Here is an 18,500-nt window from a genome sequence, read left to right as displayed (position 1 = left end):
TTGGGGCATTACAGCTGCTCTACACAGCCAAAGATAGAACTAAACTGCTCTCTAGACTTTATAAGGCTGCGCAGGAGGATGAAGGAGGGGGGGCGGTCTTGGCCAGGGCGCGCTGGGATAAGAGCTTGCCAGAACCTCTGAGTGATGAAGAATGGGAGGAATGCTGTAACATGACTGGGGGATGTGTGATCAACGGCAACTTTCGCCTCCTGCACTTTAAATTTCTGCACCAATGGTATTACACGCCGGTCCAGCTGGTTAGATATGGGCTCCGGGATAGTGCCCAATGTGTCCGATGTGGTGCTGACGATGCCGATTTTATACACATGGCCTGGGGTTGTCCGCGTGTGTATGACTTTTGGAAGGAGGTGACTGAGAGACTGACTTTCATGATCTCCAGCGAGGTTAAACTGGACGTACGTCTCTGCCTTCTGGGCATTGCCTCCGGGGTAACTGCTCAATCGAGACGGCTTGTGGTCCTGGCTCTGCAGTTGGCTAAGAGGAGGGTCGCTATTGGGTGGGGGGGAAGGAGGGCGCCTAATGTACAGATGTGGCTGAATGACATGGCCTACTGCAGAGACCAACTGCAATGCTATTATGAGGGGCTGCCAGAGAAATCTCGCCCGCGGGATGTATGGGAGCCGTTTACGCTATACGTGCTGTCTCTGGACGATTCTGATAGCGAAAGGAGTGTGATAGTAAATTTGTCGGGGGGGGGCCAGGAGTCTGCGTGAATGCGGCCTCAATATGTGTGGGACATCCTTGCTAAGTGGGGTGTGTGACTACTGGTACGCTCTGGGACCCTCGCACTTGCTCTGGGAGAAGATGAGACTGTACTACCCTTTGCTGCTCTGTACCACTGTGGGTGCTGTAAGAGACACTGAGGGGTGATGCCCAACTCGTTCATATACTTTCTGTACCCTACTGAACCGGCTGCATACGGTTTACACACTTGCTAGATTTGAAGTCTTCATTAGGACCAGGATAGAGGGGGTTGGGAGGGTGTTGGGATTAGTTGACGGTTGACTTTGGTTTTGCAAAAAATGAAAAAAGACCGAAATCACATAAGGGCATACGGCCGGAATTGATAGTGTACCTTGGACATTGCTTCTGGAACATTTGTGGTGCCTTCATGGGCTTAGCATACACTGCATATGGGTTTGAACTGAAAAGATGTATTGCTTGCCCTGCCTAATATGTGGTGCTCTGATTGCGGCCGGCCCTATAAGTGGGTTGTAGGCACACCGCGGTGTAAATGTGAAAATGTGCAATAAAGGTCTACCAAAAAAAAAAAAAAAAAAAAAGTCTAACTGAGGGTGAGATACGAGACTCTACAGGCACACGGGAACCGCTTAGTGCAGACATTGCTAATGCATCAAACGCTTACGGCAATGATCCTCATCTATGCACATTTGATTTATTAACTGAAGTGGTTCCACTTTCACCTACTATGGTGGACGGTTTCTTTGCCAGCCTATATGATCTGATGTTTTGTCCTGACACCAAGAATAACTTTTGATTCATGCACACAGCGTTCCCTTAACCCTGAAATTCGGCCTTTATTTTTAAAAAACAAACCATCTAACTTGAGAACGTTTCTGCGATAAAATTTTTAACTTTTGGCACAGAGTAATCTGCTTAAAGTAGAACTATTCTTAGAGAACAAAATTTCTTTTGAAAACTTCCTAAATGACAATATTTGGCCTAATCTTCATAACAAAATAATATGCTATGGGATGGTCTCGAAATTTTTTTTCTTTCTTCTGTAAACTTCAGAGACATTTCATGATTGTAATTTTATATTTGATGAATAATAGAATGTATGCTCCTACACTATGCTTCATGTTTATAGAGAGCTGTTTGTTCATACAAGTCTTTACTGGTTACATTTAAACAAGCCTTTTAAAATGCAATTTGTATTTTGTATTTTGGGTGGGATTGTAAACACTTGCTTTAGATATGCTCAGTGCTTATACGTTTAGTTTTATTGAACTTAAAATCGTGGAGTGGGTGTTGTAAACAAATTTATGACCCTAGTGTAACTTTTCCCGATTCATGCCCTTGTATAGGTATACATTATCCAATCCTTATGTAGGCATGGAAATCATTACCATATTTAGACTGAGCCTATGCAGCCCAAATACAGCATGGCTACTTCCACTAAGTTCCAAGAATCAACAACGATTTCTTAGAAAACCCCGCCTTCAGCAGCCAGGGACCTCCCCTTGCCGGAATACTAATTTATCTAGGAAATTATGGACTTTTCGAAGAACTGAGTCTTTGATGACGTTATGAAGTCCAATCACACGTCAAACTCGGCACCTTCAAAGTATAAATATGCCTAGTTTTGCCCAGACAAACACACAGTGGTTTGGAGCAGATCGACTGACTACTTGCCTGACGCCCTGCAGCAGCAAGTGCTGAAGGAAGCTGACCCTCCAGCTGACGCATTGGGAGACTCTGTCTTTTCTCTTGCAGAGAAATCCAGCTCCAGTGTTTCCAGGCTACCCTTGCGGGTTGCTGGGAAATCGAGCCCTGAGAGAGACATACAAGACCTTCTTCATTCTAAACCAAGGTACGGAGCTGATTAGACCCTTAGAGAATTCTTGATTAGATTATTGGCTGAAAAAACTAAACTTAAGCTACTCCTCATTTACTTCTTCCCTTGTGCTAGGCTTAGGTCAGGTACACTGGGGTAGGCGTATTTTAGAAACACCAGTTGAGTACTTTTAGTCATTATTTTATCACTGTATGTATTTTATATATTTTAAGGCAATTTATGCCTTAGAAACCATATTATGCTTTTACAGTACTACTTTATAATACTGTTCGTATTATATACCCTGTACTTTATAACCAGTATTACGATTGTAGCAGTACATTTCTTATGCTTGAGAAAGAAGACTGTTCAATAAATACTTTTTATTGAAAACGCCCGTCTCTCTATTTCCTCAGCACCTCTGGTGAAACGAAGCATGCACGATTGACTGAGTAAAATAGCTATCTATTGTTTCTGCGTCTCTAGAGATACGTTTCTTATCCTGGGGAAACAAAGTTGTCATGTTTATGCGGTTGTCAGAAACTAATCCCTTCTTGTGAATTGGAGAATGTTTCTAATGACCTCTGAGCTAGCTGGCACTCACTATTAAGTCTAATATATACGATAGAGACCTAGTCGACCTCAGACCTATGTCTAAACTATAGTATATGTCATTCCAATGCGCAGAGCCTAATGGGAATATAGGAACTACACTACACTCGTATATTAATGAATTTTTTTAGTTCAATAAATATGATGGCACGTCTGTCCCATAATAACTGGGATGCTTTTAAAGCCTCCTTCATTATCTTTGCTACTGCCTATACTGCTAGGAAGAAAAAAGTACTAAACTCTTAATACTTATCTAGTCTCCAACATATCAAAAAGCTTGATCATGCCTACTTTACATCGAACTGCCCTACTCACCTTGGGATCTTATTAAGGCGAAATCAGATTTAAACAAACTAGCTACTAACGATGCATGTAATATTTTACTTAAAATAAAGTCCAAGTATCATGGAGGCCAAAACAAAGCGGGTAGAATGTTAGATAATTACTTAAAAGTTAAAAAGGAAGTAAAATCCATTGGTCCTATTCGTAATACCCATACTAATAATTTATTACACTCTGATTCAGACATTGTAAATGCTTTCTAGTCCTATTATAATTCATTATATACAGATGATACACACCCTCCTGAAAATGATAGCACATCATTTTCTGATCTCCCGCCTCCTCCCTCTACACCGGAAGTTTTGAATCATCTTGAAAAGGATATCTCGCTGCAAGAGATCTTGATTGCCATTAAATCCCTAAAAAGGAGCTAAGGCTCCTGGTCCTGATTGTTTTTCTATAGAGCTTATCTTGTCTCTCTCTTCTACTTTTGCTCCACACTTACTTGAACTTTTCTCCTCATTCATTTCAAACTCTAAATCTGAAGGCTCCTTTCTGGATGTTCACAATTGTACTTATCCCTACACCTGATAAAGATCATACTTTATGTCAATGTTATCGCCATATTTCATTAATTAATTAGGATTGTAACATTTTTGCAAAAATTCTTGCCTCTAGACTTGTTGACGTTATACCTTTGCTAGTTAAACCTGATAAATATGGCTTTATTAAAGGTAGGCTAACTTCGGATAATGCTAGAATGTTCTCCAATATTCTCCCTGTAGGGAAGAAATATCCAGACCCTCTTGCTGCATTGTTCCTAGATTTGAAAAAGCATTCGACCGGATCAATTGGCATTTTATGTTCAAATCTCTCAATTGGCTCGGATTTGGACCCAAATTTATTTCATTCATTAAATGATTATATACGCAGAACCTCGTGCCTGTATGTCTGTCAATGGTATTTTATCCCCGTATTTTAGTTTGCATAGAGGTACTAGACAAGGTTGTCCCCGCTCCCCTCTTTTATTTCTTTTATGTCTGGAACCCTTTCTTGAACGCATTTGTCACAATCCCCTTATAACAGGTTTTCAAAACAATTCCCATGAAATCAAATTATATGCCTATGCAGATGATATTTTGATTTACCTCTCAAAAACTATCACTTCTCTACCCATTTTCCTGCAGGAGATTGATCTATCTTCTAAAATTTCTGAATACAAGTTAAACTTCTCTAAAATTGAAATTTTGCCTTTAAATTCCTTATGTTAACAGGATATGTTCTCTAACACAAACTTTAAATGGTGTTCATCTAAACTCAAGTACCTGGGTATTTTGGTTTCCATCTACCATCTCTCCCATAATTTTAATACCTTAAAACTTAAAATTCAAAATCTGCTTACTTCATGGTCTCCTCTTTTTCTATCTTGGTGGGGCAGATAGGATACCATCAAAATTATGCTACCTTTTTGCATCCCAAATTATTATTTCAACCAAATTAATTCTCTATGCCCTAAGTTGTTATGGTGTAGTAAACCTGCATGTATTGCTTTATCTGGAATACTTAAACCAAAAAAAAGAAGGAGGGGTATGATTCCCAAATGTTAAATTATACCACACCGCCTTTTTGATCAGACAATTTTACTCTCTAAATCGCCAAGATGAGGATTCACTGATACCTCGCTGGGTTACTTCTGAACGCTCCTCGCTACATGAATTCTCTTTAATGATATCTGCTTTATGTCAAACTGTACTTTCATTTCTAAATATCCCATTTTAAAATATTCTCAACACTTATTACCTTCCTTATTTACTGATGGCTCTAATTTTTTTCATGCGTTTCTTGCCTACCCCATCTGGTACATCAAATTCATTAAATTGCGCTACAAATCTTTCTACTTTAAACACTGGAAAGAAAATGATATTTTTTATGTTCACCAACTGATATCACATACCTCTGTCATACCCTTTACTACATTACAAGAATGTTATAACCTGCCCTCATCATATATCACCCAATACTCACAATTAGCACAGGAACTTCAATCCTTCCTAATATCCAAACATTTCCCTGATGATTCTATTCCATTCATCCCTTTAACCCCTTTATATAATATTTCCTCTGAATCCTCCCCCAAAGCTTCATTTATCTATAAAATGTGTGCTACCCCTAAACTTGAAAGAGAAAAATCCCTTGTTGAACTGGCATGGGATCAAGACCTCTAACTCGATCTCTCGATTCAAAGATGGGATACGTTATGGTACAAAACCTTTACCACCTCTAAAGTTGCTAATATTACTCTATCCTTATTATTTCTATACAATAGAGTAGTTTGTACACCCACTTTTATTCATAACATTAATCCCTCTTCCTCTCCCCTTTGCTGGTCTTGTCTTTCCTCAGATGGCACACTATTGTATTTAATTTATCACTGCCCTAATGTTTTCAAATTTTGGAACTCCATTTGGTCTGTAACTTCTAAGATGTTTCAATGCCGTATTCCACTATCAATTTCAAATGTCTTCCTTGGTTCCATGTTTAATTAATTTTTTGACAACTCCTCTAAGCTAAAATTGTTTGACCTTTTCTTTGCTCTTGCTTTTAAAGTTATTTTAACTTGTTGGAAAGATAATTCACAAATTTGTATTTTATCATGGTGGAATTTTATTTGTAATGAACAAAGAATCTCTACTGTCTCTTCTTTAACGCTCTCTCAGAAAATTAAATCTGATTGCTCTGGCTTCCTTTTACTTCCTACTTATCCTCCCATCCTTCTTTATACTAATCCCTTTTCTATTATTTTCTTCCCTTACTTCTCTTCCTCTTCCTATTTCCCTTTCTTTTCTCTCTTTCTCTCTCCTTTTATTGTAAAATCATGTGTATAACATTATTTTATTTATTTAGTACCTTTAATTCTTCCTATTCATTTTTAATACATAAGGAAGGTTGTTTTCCTTTTATGTTTTTTTGGATTACATAATTTGTAATATGCTGTTCTTTTTATCATGCTAAGTTTTCCACCTCATGTTGACTTTTAATTTGGTACTTTCTCTTATATTAAAAATAATTATTTAATAAAAATAAAAACATTTGCAGTGTGCCCTGAGCTGATGGCAAATTCTTGAAGGGACCAAAGCCTTGATCTGGGTGAGGGAGGAGTGTGAGGTGAAGGAAAGGGAATGGGGAGGATTTTTACTAGAAGGAGAAGGCTGTTAAAAAAGAGAAACGGGAATGAGCAGTGGATGCTGCAGCAGTGGAAGTCTCATGAGATATTTCTAATAGATTTTACTGGCCATACAAATCTAGTCAGGGTCTTCAACACCCATAAAAAGGGATGTGTCTCCCATAATTTTTAACAAACATTTACAATCCTTATGAACTTCATGAAGATTTTGGAGGGAAACATTTTGTATTTGACCAGCTCCAAATCGAAATTAAAAAAGAAATATTTTTCAACAACGTTTGATGCTGTGAGGACTCCCACCATTTCAAAGTTCCTCAAAATTGCAGTGATTCTACCTGCTAACCAAAACAAACACTTTTACTCCATAGAATCAAGATGAAAACCAAGCTGCTGGAGCATCCAGTTCAATCTAAGTACTTTATATCCTGGCTCTTCAAAGACACCTGTTACAGACGGTCATTTCCAGCACTTAAAATCTCCCCGATTGCAAACAGCTGTCATTCTCTTTTTATGGCATATAACTGCTTTAGACATCACCTGTACCCACTCCAATTTGAGTACCTAGAACTTTTTCTCAGGATCTAATGGTCTACTTTACGCCTGCCTGGCCCTTGATTATGGTCCCTTTAGACAGACTCAGAAAGACTTTTAGAAAACAACTGATAATTTTGTATCCACCAGAGCCTGTAATACTTATGAGTTTGGCAAGCAACTTTACTTAATCTTAAATATTCCAGGTACCCTTGATCCACTTGCTCAGCACACTGTAAATGTGAAGCCATAGATGACAGACAGACAATTACTTCCAACACTTTTTTGCAGGACACATTTACAGTAAGCAAAACAGGGAGAAAGGCGCTAATGGATCACCATATTCTCCGCCTTTCAGGATTAAAAGAATCACCATCTGAATTGCAGAGGGCAAATACACAGGGCCAATGTTATTGCCACTAGGAAGGCTATCTGCACAAGAGCTGTTTCAGGCCTCATAACTCAAGAGGCTTGAAAGGCTACTGGAATCAGCTTGTCAAGCACTATTAAGTTCAAAGAGGTTAGCAAGATATTCTTTTAGAAGGGCCAACTGTATCAGGTACCTTTTGCACTCTTCTTGGAGCTAGTTAGAGAAAGGCTTACCATGTATGTTCTGATAGACCCTTATTACCCCCTGCAAGGGTCCACCTTCCCCTCTATCTCAGACAGCTTGTATGAAAAGGGCATGACATCATCAACTTGAACTTAAGCAGGTTGCTGTGGAAAAATAACAGCCATTTACTCATATTCTCTGTTCAAGAAGAGGATTTTTGGTAGTGTCAAAACATCCAGCTTCTTGCAGGACAGGCTTAATGTGTACCACAAATGGTGAGTCCAGGGAGGAGACACTAGAAATACTTAACAGCCTAGCTCCCCTCATTTCCCTTCATGGTCGAAACATGAAAACGCTGCCCTGGAGTTCCACTAAGGATCCCTCCATCTTGTCCTGATGAGCAGTCCATTCCTAGGACAATGCCAGCTGTTTGACTTTCTGTTGGAGGAGTAACTGAACACAGAAGTTATGGGAATAGAATACCTGCTGCTGTCTGGATTCATGATAAGCTCAAGTGCATCTAAAATGAGTAGCCTCTACAGCACCTTGAAAAGGTCTTAAAATACTGACTGAGATACAGGCTGTCTAGATATTGGAGTCTAAGGCAGCTGTGGAGCACAGGCATTCTTTAGCACTCATGAGACCTATGCAGATGTGGTTATTTGGGTCTAATTATGTAGTACATTGAAACCCTTTCTCCTACCACACCTCCTAAGATGGTACAGAAAAAGCCAGTCGATCCATGTAAACGTCATTGGGACTTCTCTGCCTCAGCTAAAACTTTAAAAGTGGGCTTGATCTTAAGCTCCAGTATCTTCCTTTCAAAAGGGCTTCATTCTCTTGGAAGACAAGAATGCCTTTCCAGGATGGAAAAGATCATTTTCGATTGGTACCTTTTGGATGAAACTCAGCTATGTGTCTATGACCACTCCTGTCTTGTACCAATGGAGGACTTAAGCATTGTGAGTTCAAAAAAGTACTTTCTACTAATAGAACATTCATTTTTCTCTTGGACAACAACTATCAGCTCTGCTTCAGAATCTAAGGGTCTATATCCGGGATTGATGTTCAAGACGTAGATGCTGTTGTCACAAGTCTCCAGATTGCTGTCTGGGACAGAGTGTGAGCTCCTGGGTGAAAAGGAACCTGAGAACAAATGTAACCAATACCAAATCTGGCTACAACAGTGAGTTGCCTCCAAGTCAAGATGAGGAGCTAGGCTCGATGCAGAGGAGTCTCCAGAGAAGGGTTCTAGATACCAAAGCATCTTTTGCTCCAGGCTCCTGATGCCCCATTCCTGGACTGTGAAAACAGGTTGTGGCTGGAACAAGCTGTCAAGTTCTAGACTCAGATGGTTTTCAGGTTTTCAGTTAGGTGCTTTTCACTTTGTAAGGTTATATCCATTACTTGCATAGGGCTAAAGAGGGTGACCTCAGTGAAGGAGGGGAAAGATTCTCTCTGGTGATAAAAAAACCAACATTTATATCCAGATCATTACACACTTATTGGACTTGCCAGCAATTTGGCTCTGGATTGCTTCATAAACGTGCTAGCAAGTAGAGCACAAACATGTACCAGGGGACTGTTACCCAAACACAAGACAGAGAGGTTATATGAGTCAGCTCCAACAAGTGACCATTGACAAATGGTTCATGGCTGAAAGTCAGAGCCCTGCAGCACAATTGGCTTGGTCTGAACGGGGAAGAAAAAAAATTGTAAAGGGACATATCTAGAAAATATCTAAGACTAGATGCTAGCCTTCTGTAAAAAAAATCTCTGAAAGCAAGAAGCAAACACCAGTACTGACAACTTAGCAAAAAATGTGGTTGAAACATGGAACATACAAGTAGAAATTGGTTGTGGCACTTATGACATCCACATGCATACATGGCTCAGCTGCAAACTAAATTAGAACAGCTAGAAGTTGTTTCTGGTTCCACCACTAGGTGACATGAAAGAATCCGGAAATTATACTAAAATAAATGGTTTTCAGTCTCTGAATGGCTAATGTTTGCATAGACTCCTCTCATTTTGATATTCTGACAATTGTTTAAGGCTTTTTAAGGATAAGCGAAAGGCCCAGAAAACCTGTGTCAGAACTGTCTGAAGACTAAACATGATTACATTGATATAGAAGGGTACATCTCTGTATTGGCAACTTGGGCAAGGAGACTCTTGTTGAAAGTTAATCCCTATCACATTTATGAGTCTAAAAGAGACTGGGCCATAATAATTGATGAAAAGAGCAGCTTCTTTCATTCTCGGATGCACCTTGTGTGTGTCATTTTTGGTTTTACTACAGAGTCTGAGGCCAAGGTACCTTGAACACTGATATCTTTGGAGAAACAAAATTCAAGATCCTTGGCAGTCTTTCAAGAACATCCTAAAACATAATTCATCCAGTTAGAAAGTCAGAGGTCCTCAGGCCCCAGAATACACTTTAGGGGGTTTTAATATTTGACTTAACGAGTGTGCGCAAGTCCAATATTTATGATGCTACTGATTTACTGTTCTTAACATGACAATGTGACATTTCATCGCAGGAGTTGCATAGTGGTATAGTTAATCAATACATTTTTACATAACACTGATTATATTTGAAAGTCTTTTCAACAGATTATTAGGAACTTTCATACTTTTCACAGGGGGGTGCCTATTTTTATTTCACTATCACTAATTTGCCAATATTTCTAAGATGAGGAATGGGAATCCCTGCATCACTCCACTCATACTCGTTTAGTTCCTCTCTCCCTTGGTCAATTCTTACCTGCAGGAGAAGCTTGTATATTTGCCCCTGCAATTCTATTATTCCATTCTCATTACTGCTGAATTCTCTACTTCGTGCAGCAAACACATCTTCATTTAGAGGACCCCTGGGACAGATCAACAGAACACAGCAATAGTCTTAGATGGGGCACCAAAATTTAAGGAAAAAGTTAGCCAAATAAGATCAGGTGTTCATATATTCATAAATCAATTAGTGAAATCTGGGAAGAACAGAGTTGTACCATTTTATTGCAAAGAAGAACCAGAAACAAGACTACGAAAAACTCTAAGGATTGAAGCTCAAAACGAAATCAAAATATTTATTTTCAAATAAATGAGGAAAGTCTATTAAAAAATAACATTAAAAAATAAACCCTTCCTCACTACATCTGCCCCCTAAGTAGTATTCTGCCTTGATCTACACTAAGTCATTCTTCGCCATGCTGATTAATGTGTGTAGGGAGGGCTTGATAAGGGAGGGCTTGATAGGGGAGAGCATACACACCAGTGGATGTTTTCTAATTCGTAAAGCTTTACGTGCATTTCATATTAGAGTTCTCCTTTGCACTGCATAGTAGATCTGTGCATGTATTTGTCTCAGAGAGAGAGCTAACGTGCACTTCTGAATAACTTACACTTGAGTAAGTTTTAGTTATATTTCACGAGTTAAGGTACTAGCTTAAACTTACGTCATTTCACTTACTTGCTTACTGAACTTTAAATCTCTCCCTCCTAGTCTTCACATATGCTCTTTCCAACATTAAACATGTTTTATGCATACAATGTCACATTACATAATGTGCAGGATCACATATTACACTAATTTGTATTGTTAAACATTGTTGTCCTTGTATATGTGGATGATCTTGTACATGAAAATGATTCACCCTATTAGCCCAAGGTCCGGAGGAAGCAAGGGAAAAAAAATCAGATAGCCACAGGTGACTGAGGACACTGACACCAGTTCCAGAACTTTGTCCCCTCTTGTTCTACCTATTGCTGCCTCACTACTCAATTTACCTGACCTATCTTTTCTCTACCTCATTCTTGTTTTGCTTGGATCTCTATATCACCACTCTCACACTCTACCTTGCATATTGTTAACTTCTCAGGCGTTCTCACTGATCGAACTTTCTAAATCTACCCTTCGGTTAAAAAACGTATCTTTCTACCTTTTTATCTCTGGCTACATAGCCGTTCTCTGTACCCTTCCCCTCTATATCTCATTCTCTCTCGCTGTACAGCTGTACGTCTACATCTCACTCCAAACCTTACCTATCTGTCTACATCTTTTTCCCTACCCATCTTTTCCTTTCTGCTACCTCATCTAACTCACTTAATCTTACAACTCTCTATAACTCACCTACCAATTACTATACCAGCCTTGTGGGTGGTGGTATTGTGGCTTACACACCCAAAACTCTGCTCAAGGGCAAGAGTGGGCTATAAAAGGAACACATAGCTGCTAGTAGGAGCCCCACAGTTGTGCTACTTCAATCTCTCTTGACGTTTGTAAATATCAAGACAGATTTTTCTAAACAAGACCTTTGTTGGAGGAATAACATTCCCATCTCAACTGTTGGCTGGGAAGGCAGGGAGATGGTGCATTAGAGGCATAGCTCCCCTGTCTTATTTAAAAGAGTATTGCAACAATTACCCACGATTTGCCCATGGCAGTGTGCCCTGACTTTCCTCCACTCTGCCTTGCCTATTATTGTTTTTAAGGGGGTTCTATTGATTAAACTGCCCCCTATTGTCTATGGCCAAAAGGTAGGTGTACCTGCCTTGTCCATAACAACAGAAGTGGGGAAGGAGAGGTGTAAACAAACCTAGAGGGAGCTCCAACTCTTGCCCACTCTGTTATTGTCTGCAAGAGGATGCAGGTTACAGAGGACCTGGCCAGGTTATGAAATTCCCAGTGCCGATTATAATTGTGAAGATAGTACTTGGTCAGATCCCTTTGTTTTGCTTCATACTTAAGTTGTAATAGATTGAGGAACAGGGATGTTGCGGCAAAGTGTCCAGAATTATTGACAAACGTACACAAGTACACACAGTGAAGGGATAGATCACATGAGTCGCAGGGATCTGTGTGAAACTGTGATGAGAAAGTTGGGACCTATCAAAGCTGCTCTATAAACATTTCTGATAGGAGCTCTAGGGCAGTACTCTCTTGACAATTCTGAGAACAGACTAATGGGAAGACTGAGAGTTCACCTGCTCCTCTGCAGCTAGAAGCAGCTCACAATTAGTTTTCTACTGTTTACATTTTTTTTTAATTATCCTCCTTGTCCTTTGGCAAAGCGGGAGGTGCTAGTAATTAGCACCATACCCGATCCTCCTGCCTGGGGCAAGGAAGACAGGAGTAAACACTTATTTCCTCCATCATTACCAAAAGCCTGCAGCAGTTCCACAATGTAGTGGGACAAAGAATTCCCTCTGCGCAGGTGAAGGAGGTGGGAGAAGAACCATAATCAATCACCAATGGGGAAGGTGGGGCTCCAGTGAATTCTGCTCAAGAAGGTGCAACTGGTGCACAATGCCACTTTACCTTGGGTGAGGCAGGATGTGATACATTTTCACTGCACACATTTCCCTTGCTGGTGGCAAGACAGAGATGAGGATGCTTTGCACAACTCCACAGTCCTTACGCAATGGGTGCTATCTATACACTACCAACCCCCTGGTCCCGACGCCAGGCCCCTCTGTCAGATCTAGGTTTAACTTTCTAATAGCTAGCCAGTTTCGTGAACATTTATGTTGTTACACCTGAAAACATTTTTTCACCACCTTTTCATAAAGCCCCACATTCATTATTATTACACCTAAAAACCAATTTGCGCCCCCCCCCCCAATTAAGTCCAAGCTCCTCATTATTGATCTGTATGAAACTTGACAACAAAAAACTGAACTTGCTAAATGACTGCCAAAATCCCTGTGGAATTTCATGATCATTCATGAAACCACAACAAAGAAGCAAGCAATTCATGCCACAGCTATTAGCAATTTAACTTTTTTAATCCCACAACATAACTGTGCCCCAAATTTGACAAATCTACACGAATGAAAAAACAAAGATTAAGAGAAACATACCAAGCATTTGCCAAATTATATGCAAATGAGAAATTTCCTAGCTACCGTAACAGAAAGTTTCAATTCTATTGAGGACTCTGAGATGAGGATTATGCTATTCTTTCTCCACTTTATTAACAGGGGCTATTTTAAAGTTGATACAAAAATAGACTATTCCCATGAACCCTTGGGAATATCACAACAACATCATAGAGTCCAACATGTAGAGTGTCTGTTCTAGCTCCACCAGTCAGGATAGCTCAGCCTGCTAATAGTCCTTCATACATGGCCATTCCTCCTCTTTCGTCGCAAGAGATCAGCAGTCATCAACCCCTCATGTGTCATGTTTATTTGTGTCCGAACCTGAAAGCAGATATCATATTTTAAGGGACAACCATGGCTAAAGATTGGCCCTGAAAGGGAAGAATACAAGCAAGAGCATCATAGAAACTGTACTTGCAAACAGGCAATATTGAAGTCCATATGAAATTGAACTTTGAGATTACTTACTCCAGAATGAGGGTGGGAAGAATCCAATCCAATTGCTGTACTCTGAGTGGGATAATCCTTGTCTCTGAGTCCTTTATAGAATTGAAACTTTCCGTTACGCTAGCTAGGATATTTTTCATTCTATGTCAGAACAGGAGGCGAGGAATATGCTAATTTAAAGCTTACTGATCACCAAGTAGGCCATCTGCAGAACTAGTTTGAAGTAAAACCATTTAAATGTAGAGTTGGAGGACCAGTCTGCAGCGTTGAGTATGTACTCCAGGCGGGCTCCCAGGGAAAATGCCTTCGAGGCCATCGCCCCCCTAGTTGAGTGGGATCCGAAGGCCCGGAGGTCTATCCCCATTTCCTGCATCACCCACCTTACCCAGCGGGCAATCATGGTGAGGAGACAGCTCTATGTGGCTTCTGGAAAGCGATGAGACGGAAGTCCTCTGATATTTCCTCATAGGCTTTAAGGCACAACACCACACACAACTTGGAACAATCTACAAAGACTGGGTACAAAATAGACTTTGTCCCGCATTTGGTTAGTCTGCAAATTGTGAAAGTAACTCCTGAGGGGAAAAAATCCTACTGGAGAGTCCAAGGCACATACGTCCGACACCTATTTACAGGAGATCAAACAAAGTAATATGGCTAACTTAGCCGACAGCTCTTTCCTGGAAAGGAACCTGTTTGGTTGCCAGGAGAGGAAGAGGTTCTGCATCTGGTTCACATCCCAGTGCGCTGAGTACCTGGGTTCAGGCGTATTCCCTGCATGAGGCAGCAAACAAAAGGGTGTTCTCCACTGCCGAGTGACCTGCAGAGATGGCTGACAAAAAGGTGTTGATCGTCCTGTAGGCCAAGCCTTGATCAGCCGGAGACGGCAACAAATTTAGGATGTGCGTTATATTTGCTGCCACAGGATCAAGGTCCCTTTGCAAACACCAACGTAACCATCTCCTCCAGGTGGATCTATACCGCTTGACCATACCGTCAGCCCATGCTTTGGACATAAACTTCTCAGCCGTGCCCGAAAGGCCTGGGACCGCCCATCGTCCCCAGTAATCTGCCACGCCATGAGAATTAGAGACTCCTGCATTACGAGCGGGGGAGGTTGCTGTGCTGAATTGAGGAATAGCGCGGAAATAGGGGGAGAGGGATTGGAGAATGCTAAGAAAATTCCAGAAGAACTGGAAATCAGCGATGGGATCTCCAAATCTGTGTGTTCATTACCACACTTGCTCCCTGTCGAGGCCCAGGTTATCATGGCGAACAAGGGAAAGGCATAGCCCTGTTCCCCCTGCCAGTCCTGAAGGAATGCATCCGGCTTCTCTGCTCGTGGGTCCAGTTTCCAACTGAAAAACCTGGGGAGTTGATGATCCAGGTGTAAGGCAAGGAGGTCCACTGAGAATGGGCCCATTTGCAGTTTAAGTCCCTGAACACTCCCAGATAGAGTTTCCACAGACTCAAATTGCAGAAGTTACATGACCGGTAATCCGCCACCTGATTGTCCTGACCAGGTAGGTATTCCGCCCTGACCAAAAACTGTCGGTCCAGACAATATTGCCAGAGGTTTGCGGCCAAATCAGAGAGGGCCTTGGACCAAGTGCCTCCGAGATGGTTTATGTACCTGACAGCAGATATGTTGTCCATCTTAAAGAGCACGCAAGACTGGATGGAGTCCTTGGTCCAACACTGGATCACGAAGGATCCGCTAGGCGGTCTAAACAATTATATGTAGCCATAGCTCTTGCAGCAACCATATACCTCCGGTGATAGACTTGCCACATCTCACAACCCAGCCGACCCTGCTGGCATCCGATTCAATGACCATATCTGGCGCAGAACCACAAATCGCTCTCCCATTCCAAGCTTCCATGTTGGCTAGCCACCAAGCAAGCTCCGCCTTGGCCTCCGGAGTTAGCAAGACCTGTTGGGAATACGAAAGACCTCTGCGGAGGTGCACAGCCTTCAGACATTGGAGGGCTCGGTAGTGTAAGGGCCCTGGGAAGATCGCTTGGATTGAAGAGGACAGGAGTCCCACAATGAATGCTACCTGCCTTTTGTGGATGCCTGTCGAATTTTGTGGCGGATCTTTTCCACCTTCCTGGAGGGGAGGCTGAGAGAAACTTAGACGGAGTCGATGGAGAAACCCAGAAAAATCACCTTCTGGGAGGGAACCAGGGTGAATATGGCTTAATTGATCATGAATCCCAAACCTTGCAAGATGTTGACCGTAATCTGAAGCTGCTGAGAGAGAGCTTGAGGACACTGAGCCATCAACAGGATGTCATCAAGGTATACGATGAGCCTGATTCCCAATGCCCGAAGGCATTCCACCACCAGCCTGAGGACCTTCGTGAAGCACCATGGGGCCGAAGATAGACCGAAGGACAGAGTGGTGAACTTGTAGGTCTTTTCTCCCCAGAAGAATTGTAGTAACCTCCTGTGTGGGGGAAAAATAGGAATTGAGAGGTAGGCGTCCTTGAGATACCGGCGCGCCATCCAATCTCGTGGTCGTAATAAGTCTTGGAGAAGGTGAATTCCCTCCATCTTGAAGTGGCAATAGATAATCCACTTGTTGAACTCGCAGAGATTGATCACTGGGCGTTGCCCACATCCACCTTGTCCACCAAGGAATATGCTACTTACCAGTATGCATCTGTTCTTGGCATGTAGGGCTGCTGACATTCATATCTGTGCATAGATCGCCGCCTAGTGTTGGGTCCAGATGATTGCACATTGTTGTCCTGGAAGAGTCTTCGAAGTATCACGAGTTAGGTGGCTCCTCCCCTGGACTACAGTGCGCATGGGCATCCTCTCCATCCTCAGATTGTTTTTCGCCATTGTGGCAGAGATGGAGTATGATACAGTAAGTGATGTCCATGCTTGAGATTAATTCTGAGTGCTACAGCTGCGACAGGCACCGGGGAGGAGGGCGGGCGATATGAATGTCAGCAGCCCTACATGCCAAGAACAGATGCATACTGGTAAGTAGCATATTCCGTTTGAGGCATGTGGGCTGCTGAATTCATATCTGTGCATAGAATAAATAGCAGTTTCCTCCTTAGCGGTGGTTCCCCGTGCCAGCTGCAGCAGTCTGAAAAAGAGTCCTGAGAACAGCCTGTCCTACAGCAGCTTGCTGTTTGGAGTGTACATCCACGCAGTAGTGTTTGGTAAATGTATGTATGGTGGACCATGTGGCTTCTCGACATATATCCTCTAGAGGAATGTTACCTAGGAAACCATGGATGCCCCTAACTTGCGCGTGGAATGCGCTCTTGGGGGAACTGTTAATGTGCGTTTAGCTTTTTGATAACAGATCTGTAGGCACTTAACAATCCATCTGGCTATACCTGATTTGGAAATGGGGTTGCCTTTGTGCTGTGGAGAAAAGGCAACAAACAGTTGCTTAGTCTTTCTGAAATCTTTCGTCCTGTCTATGTAATACAGGAGAGCTCTTTTAACATCTAGTGTGTGCAGAGCTCGGTCTGCCACTGAATCTGGATTTGGGAAGAATACTGGCAGTTCTATCGTTTGGTTAATGCGGAACTGTGATACCACCTTAGGCATAAATTTAGGGTTGGTACGTAGCACTACCCTATTAGCATGAATCTGTATGAAAGGCTCTTGAATAGTTAGGGCTTGAAGCTCACTAACTCTCCTTAGCGATGTGATCGCTACTAGAAAGGCCACTTTCCATGTCAGAAATTGTATCTCACAAGAGTGTAGAGGTTCAAAAGGTGGTCCCATCAGTCTGGTTAGAACTATGTTCAGATTCCAGACAGGTGTAGGCGGGTGTCTGGGAGGAATTACTCTTCTGAGTCCCTCCATAAAAGCTTTAATGGCTGGCACTCTGAAAAGGGAAAGGTGCTGCCTGTTTTGAAGATAAGCTGCCATTGCAGCTAAATGTATGCAGATGGAACTATATGCCAGATTGCATCTGTGTAGATGTAACAAATAACATATAATGTTTTGAGTTGATGCATCTAGCGGATTTATATCATTATTGGAACAATAAATGACAAATAGCTTCCATTGTGCCGCATAGCATGCCCTGGTTGTAGGTTATTCTTGCCTCCTTGATAATATTCATACAGTCAGGGGGCAGGTTCAGGTAGCCAAACTCTATGACCTCAGGAGCCATATTGCAAGGCTCAACTGTTGCGGATCTGGGTGCTGAATGTCTCCATGGCTCCGAGTGAGGAGACTAGGTGTGAGTCGCAGTCGTTGATGAGGCACCACGGAAAGTTCTAGGAACGTGGTGTACCATGCCTGCCTTGCCTATGTTGGAGCAACTAGTATGAGTGTCATTCAGTCCTGTCGCAGTTTGCGCGCCACTAGTGGTATGAGCGGTGCCGAAGGAAAAGCGTACGCAAATCTGCCTGACCAGTTCATCCATATTGCATTGCCCTGAGACTGTGGGTGTGGGAACCTGGCGGCGAAGGTTTGGCATTCTGCGTTTTCCT

At 41.9% G+C, this 18,500-nt stretch overlaps 1 protein-coding gene across 1 annotated transcript in view; it reads right to left on the bottom strand.

Annotated features, from left to right (window-relative positions):
• LOC147665610 (period circadian protein homolog 3-like) overlaps positions 1-18,500 on the bottom strand; it is a 321,666-nt gene that overhangs the window by 71,858 nt on the left and 231,308 nt on the right. The window contains exon 13 of the mRNA XM_086949648.1: positions 10,469-10,574. Coding sequence (XP_086805774.1) covers positions 10,469-10,574 — 106 coding nt within the window. The remainder of the gene's footprint in view (positions 1-10,468; positions 10,575-18,500) is intronic.

This window comes from Lissotriton vulgaris, unplaced genomic scaffold (assembly GCF_964263255.1).
Source record: "Lissotriton vulgaris unplaced genomic scaffold, aLisVul1.2 SCAFFOLD_771, whole genome shotgun sequence".
In the NCBI taxonomy this organism is placed as follows: Eukaryota; Metazoa; Chordata; class Amphibia; order Caudata; family Salamandridae; genus Lissotriton; species Lissotriton vulgaris.
Note: the sequence above shows the minus strand (reverse complement) of the source record. Positions and strands in the feature narration are given on the sequence as shown.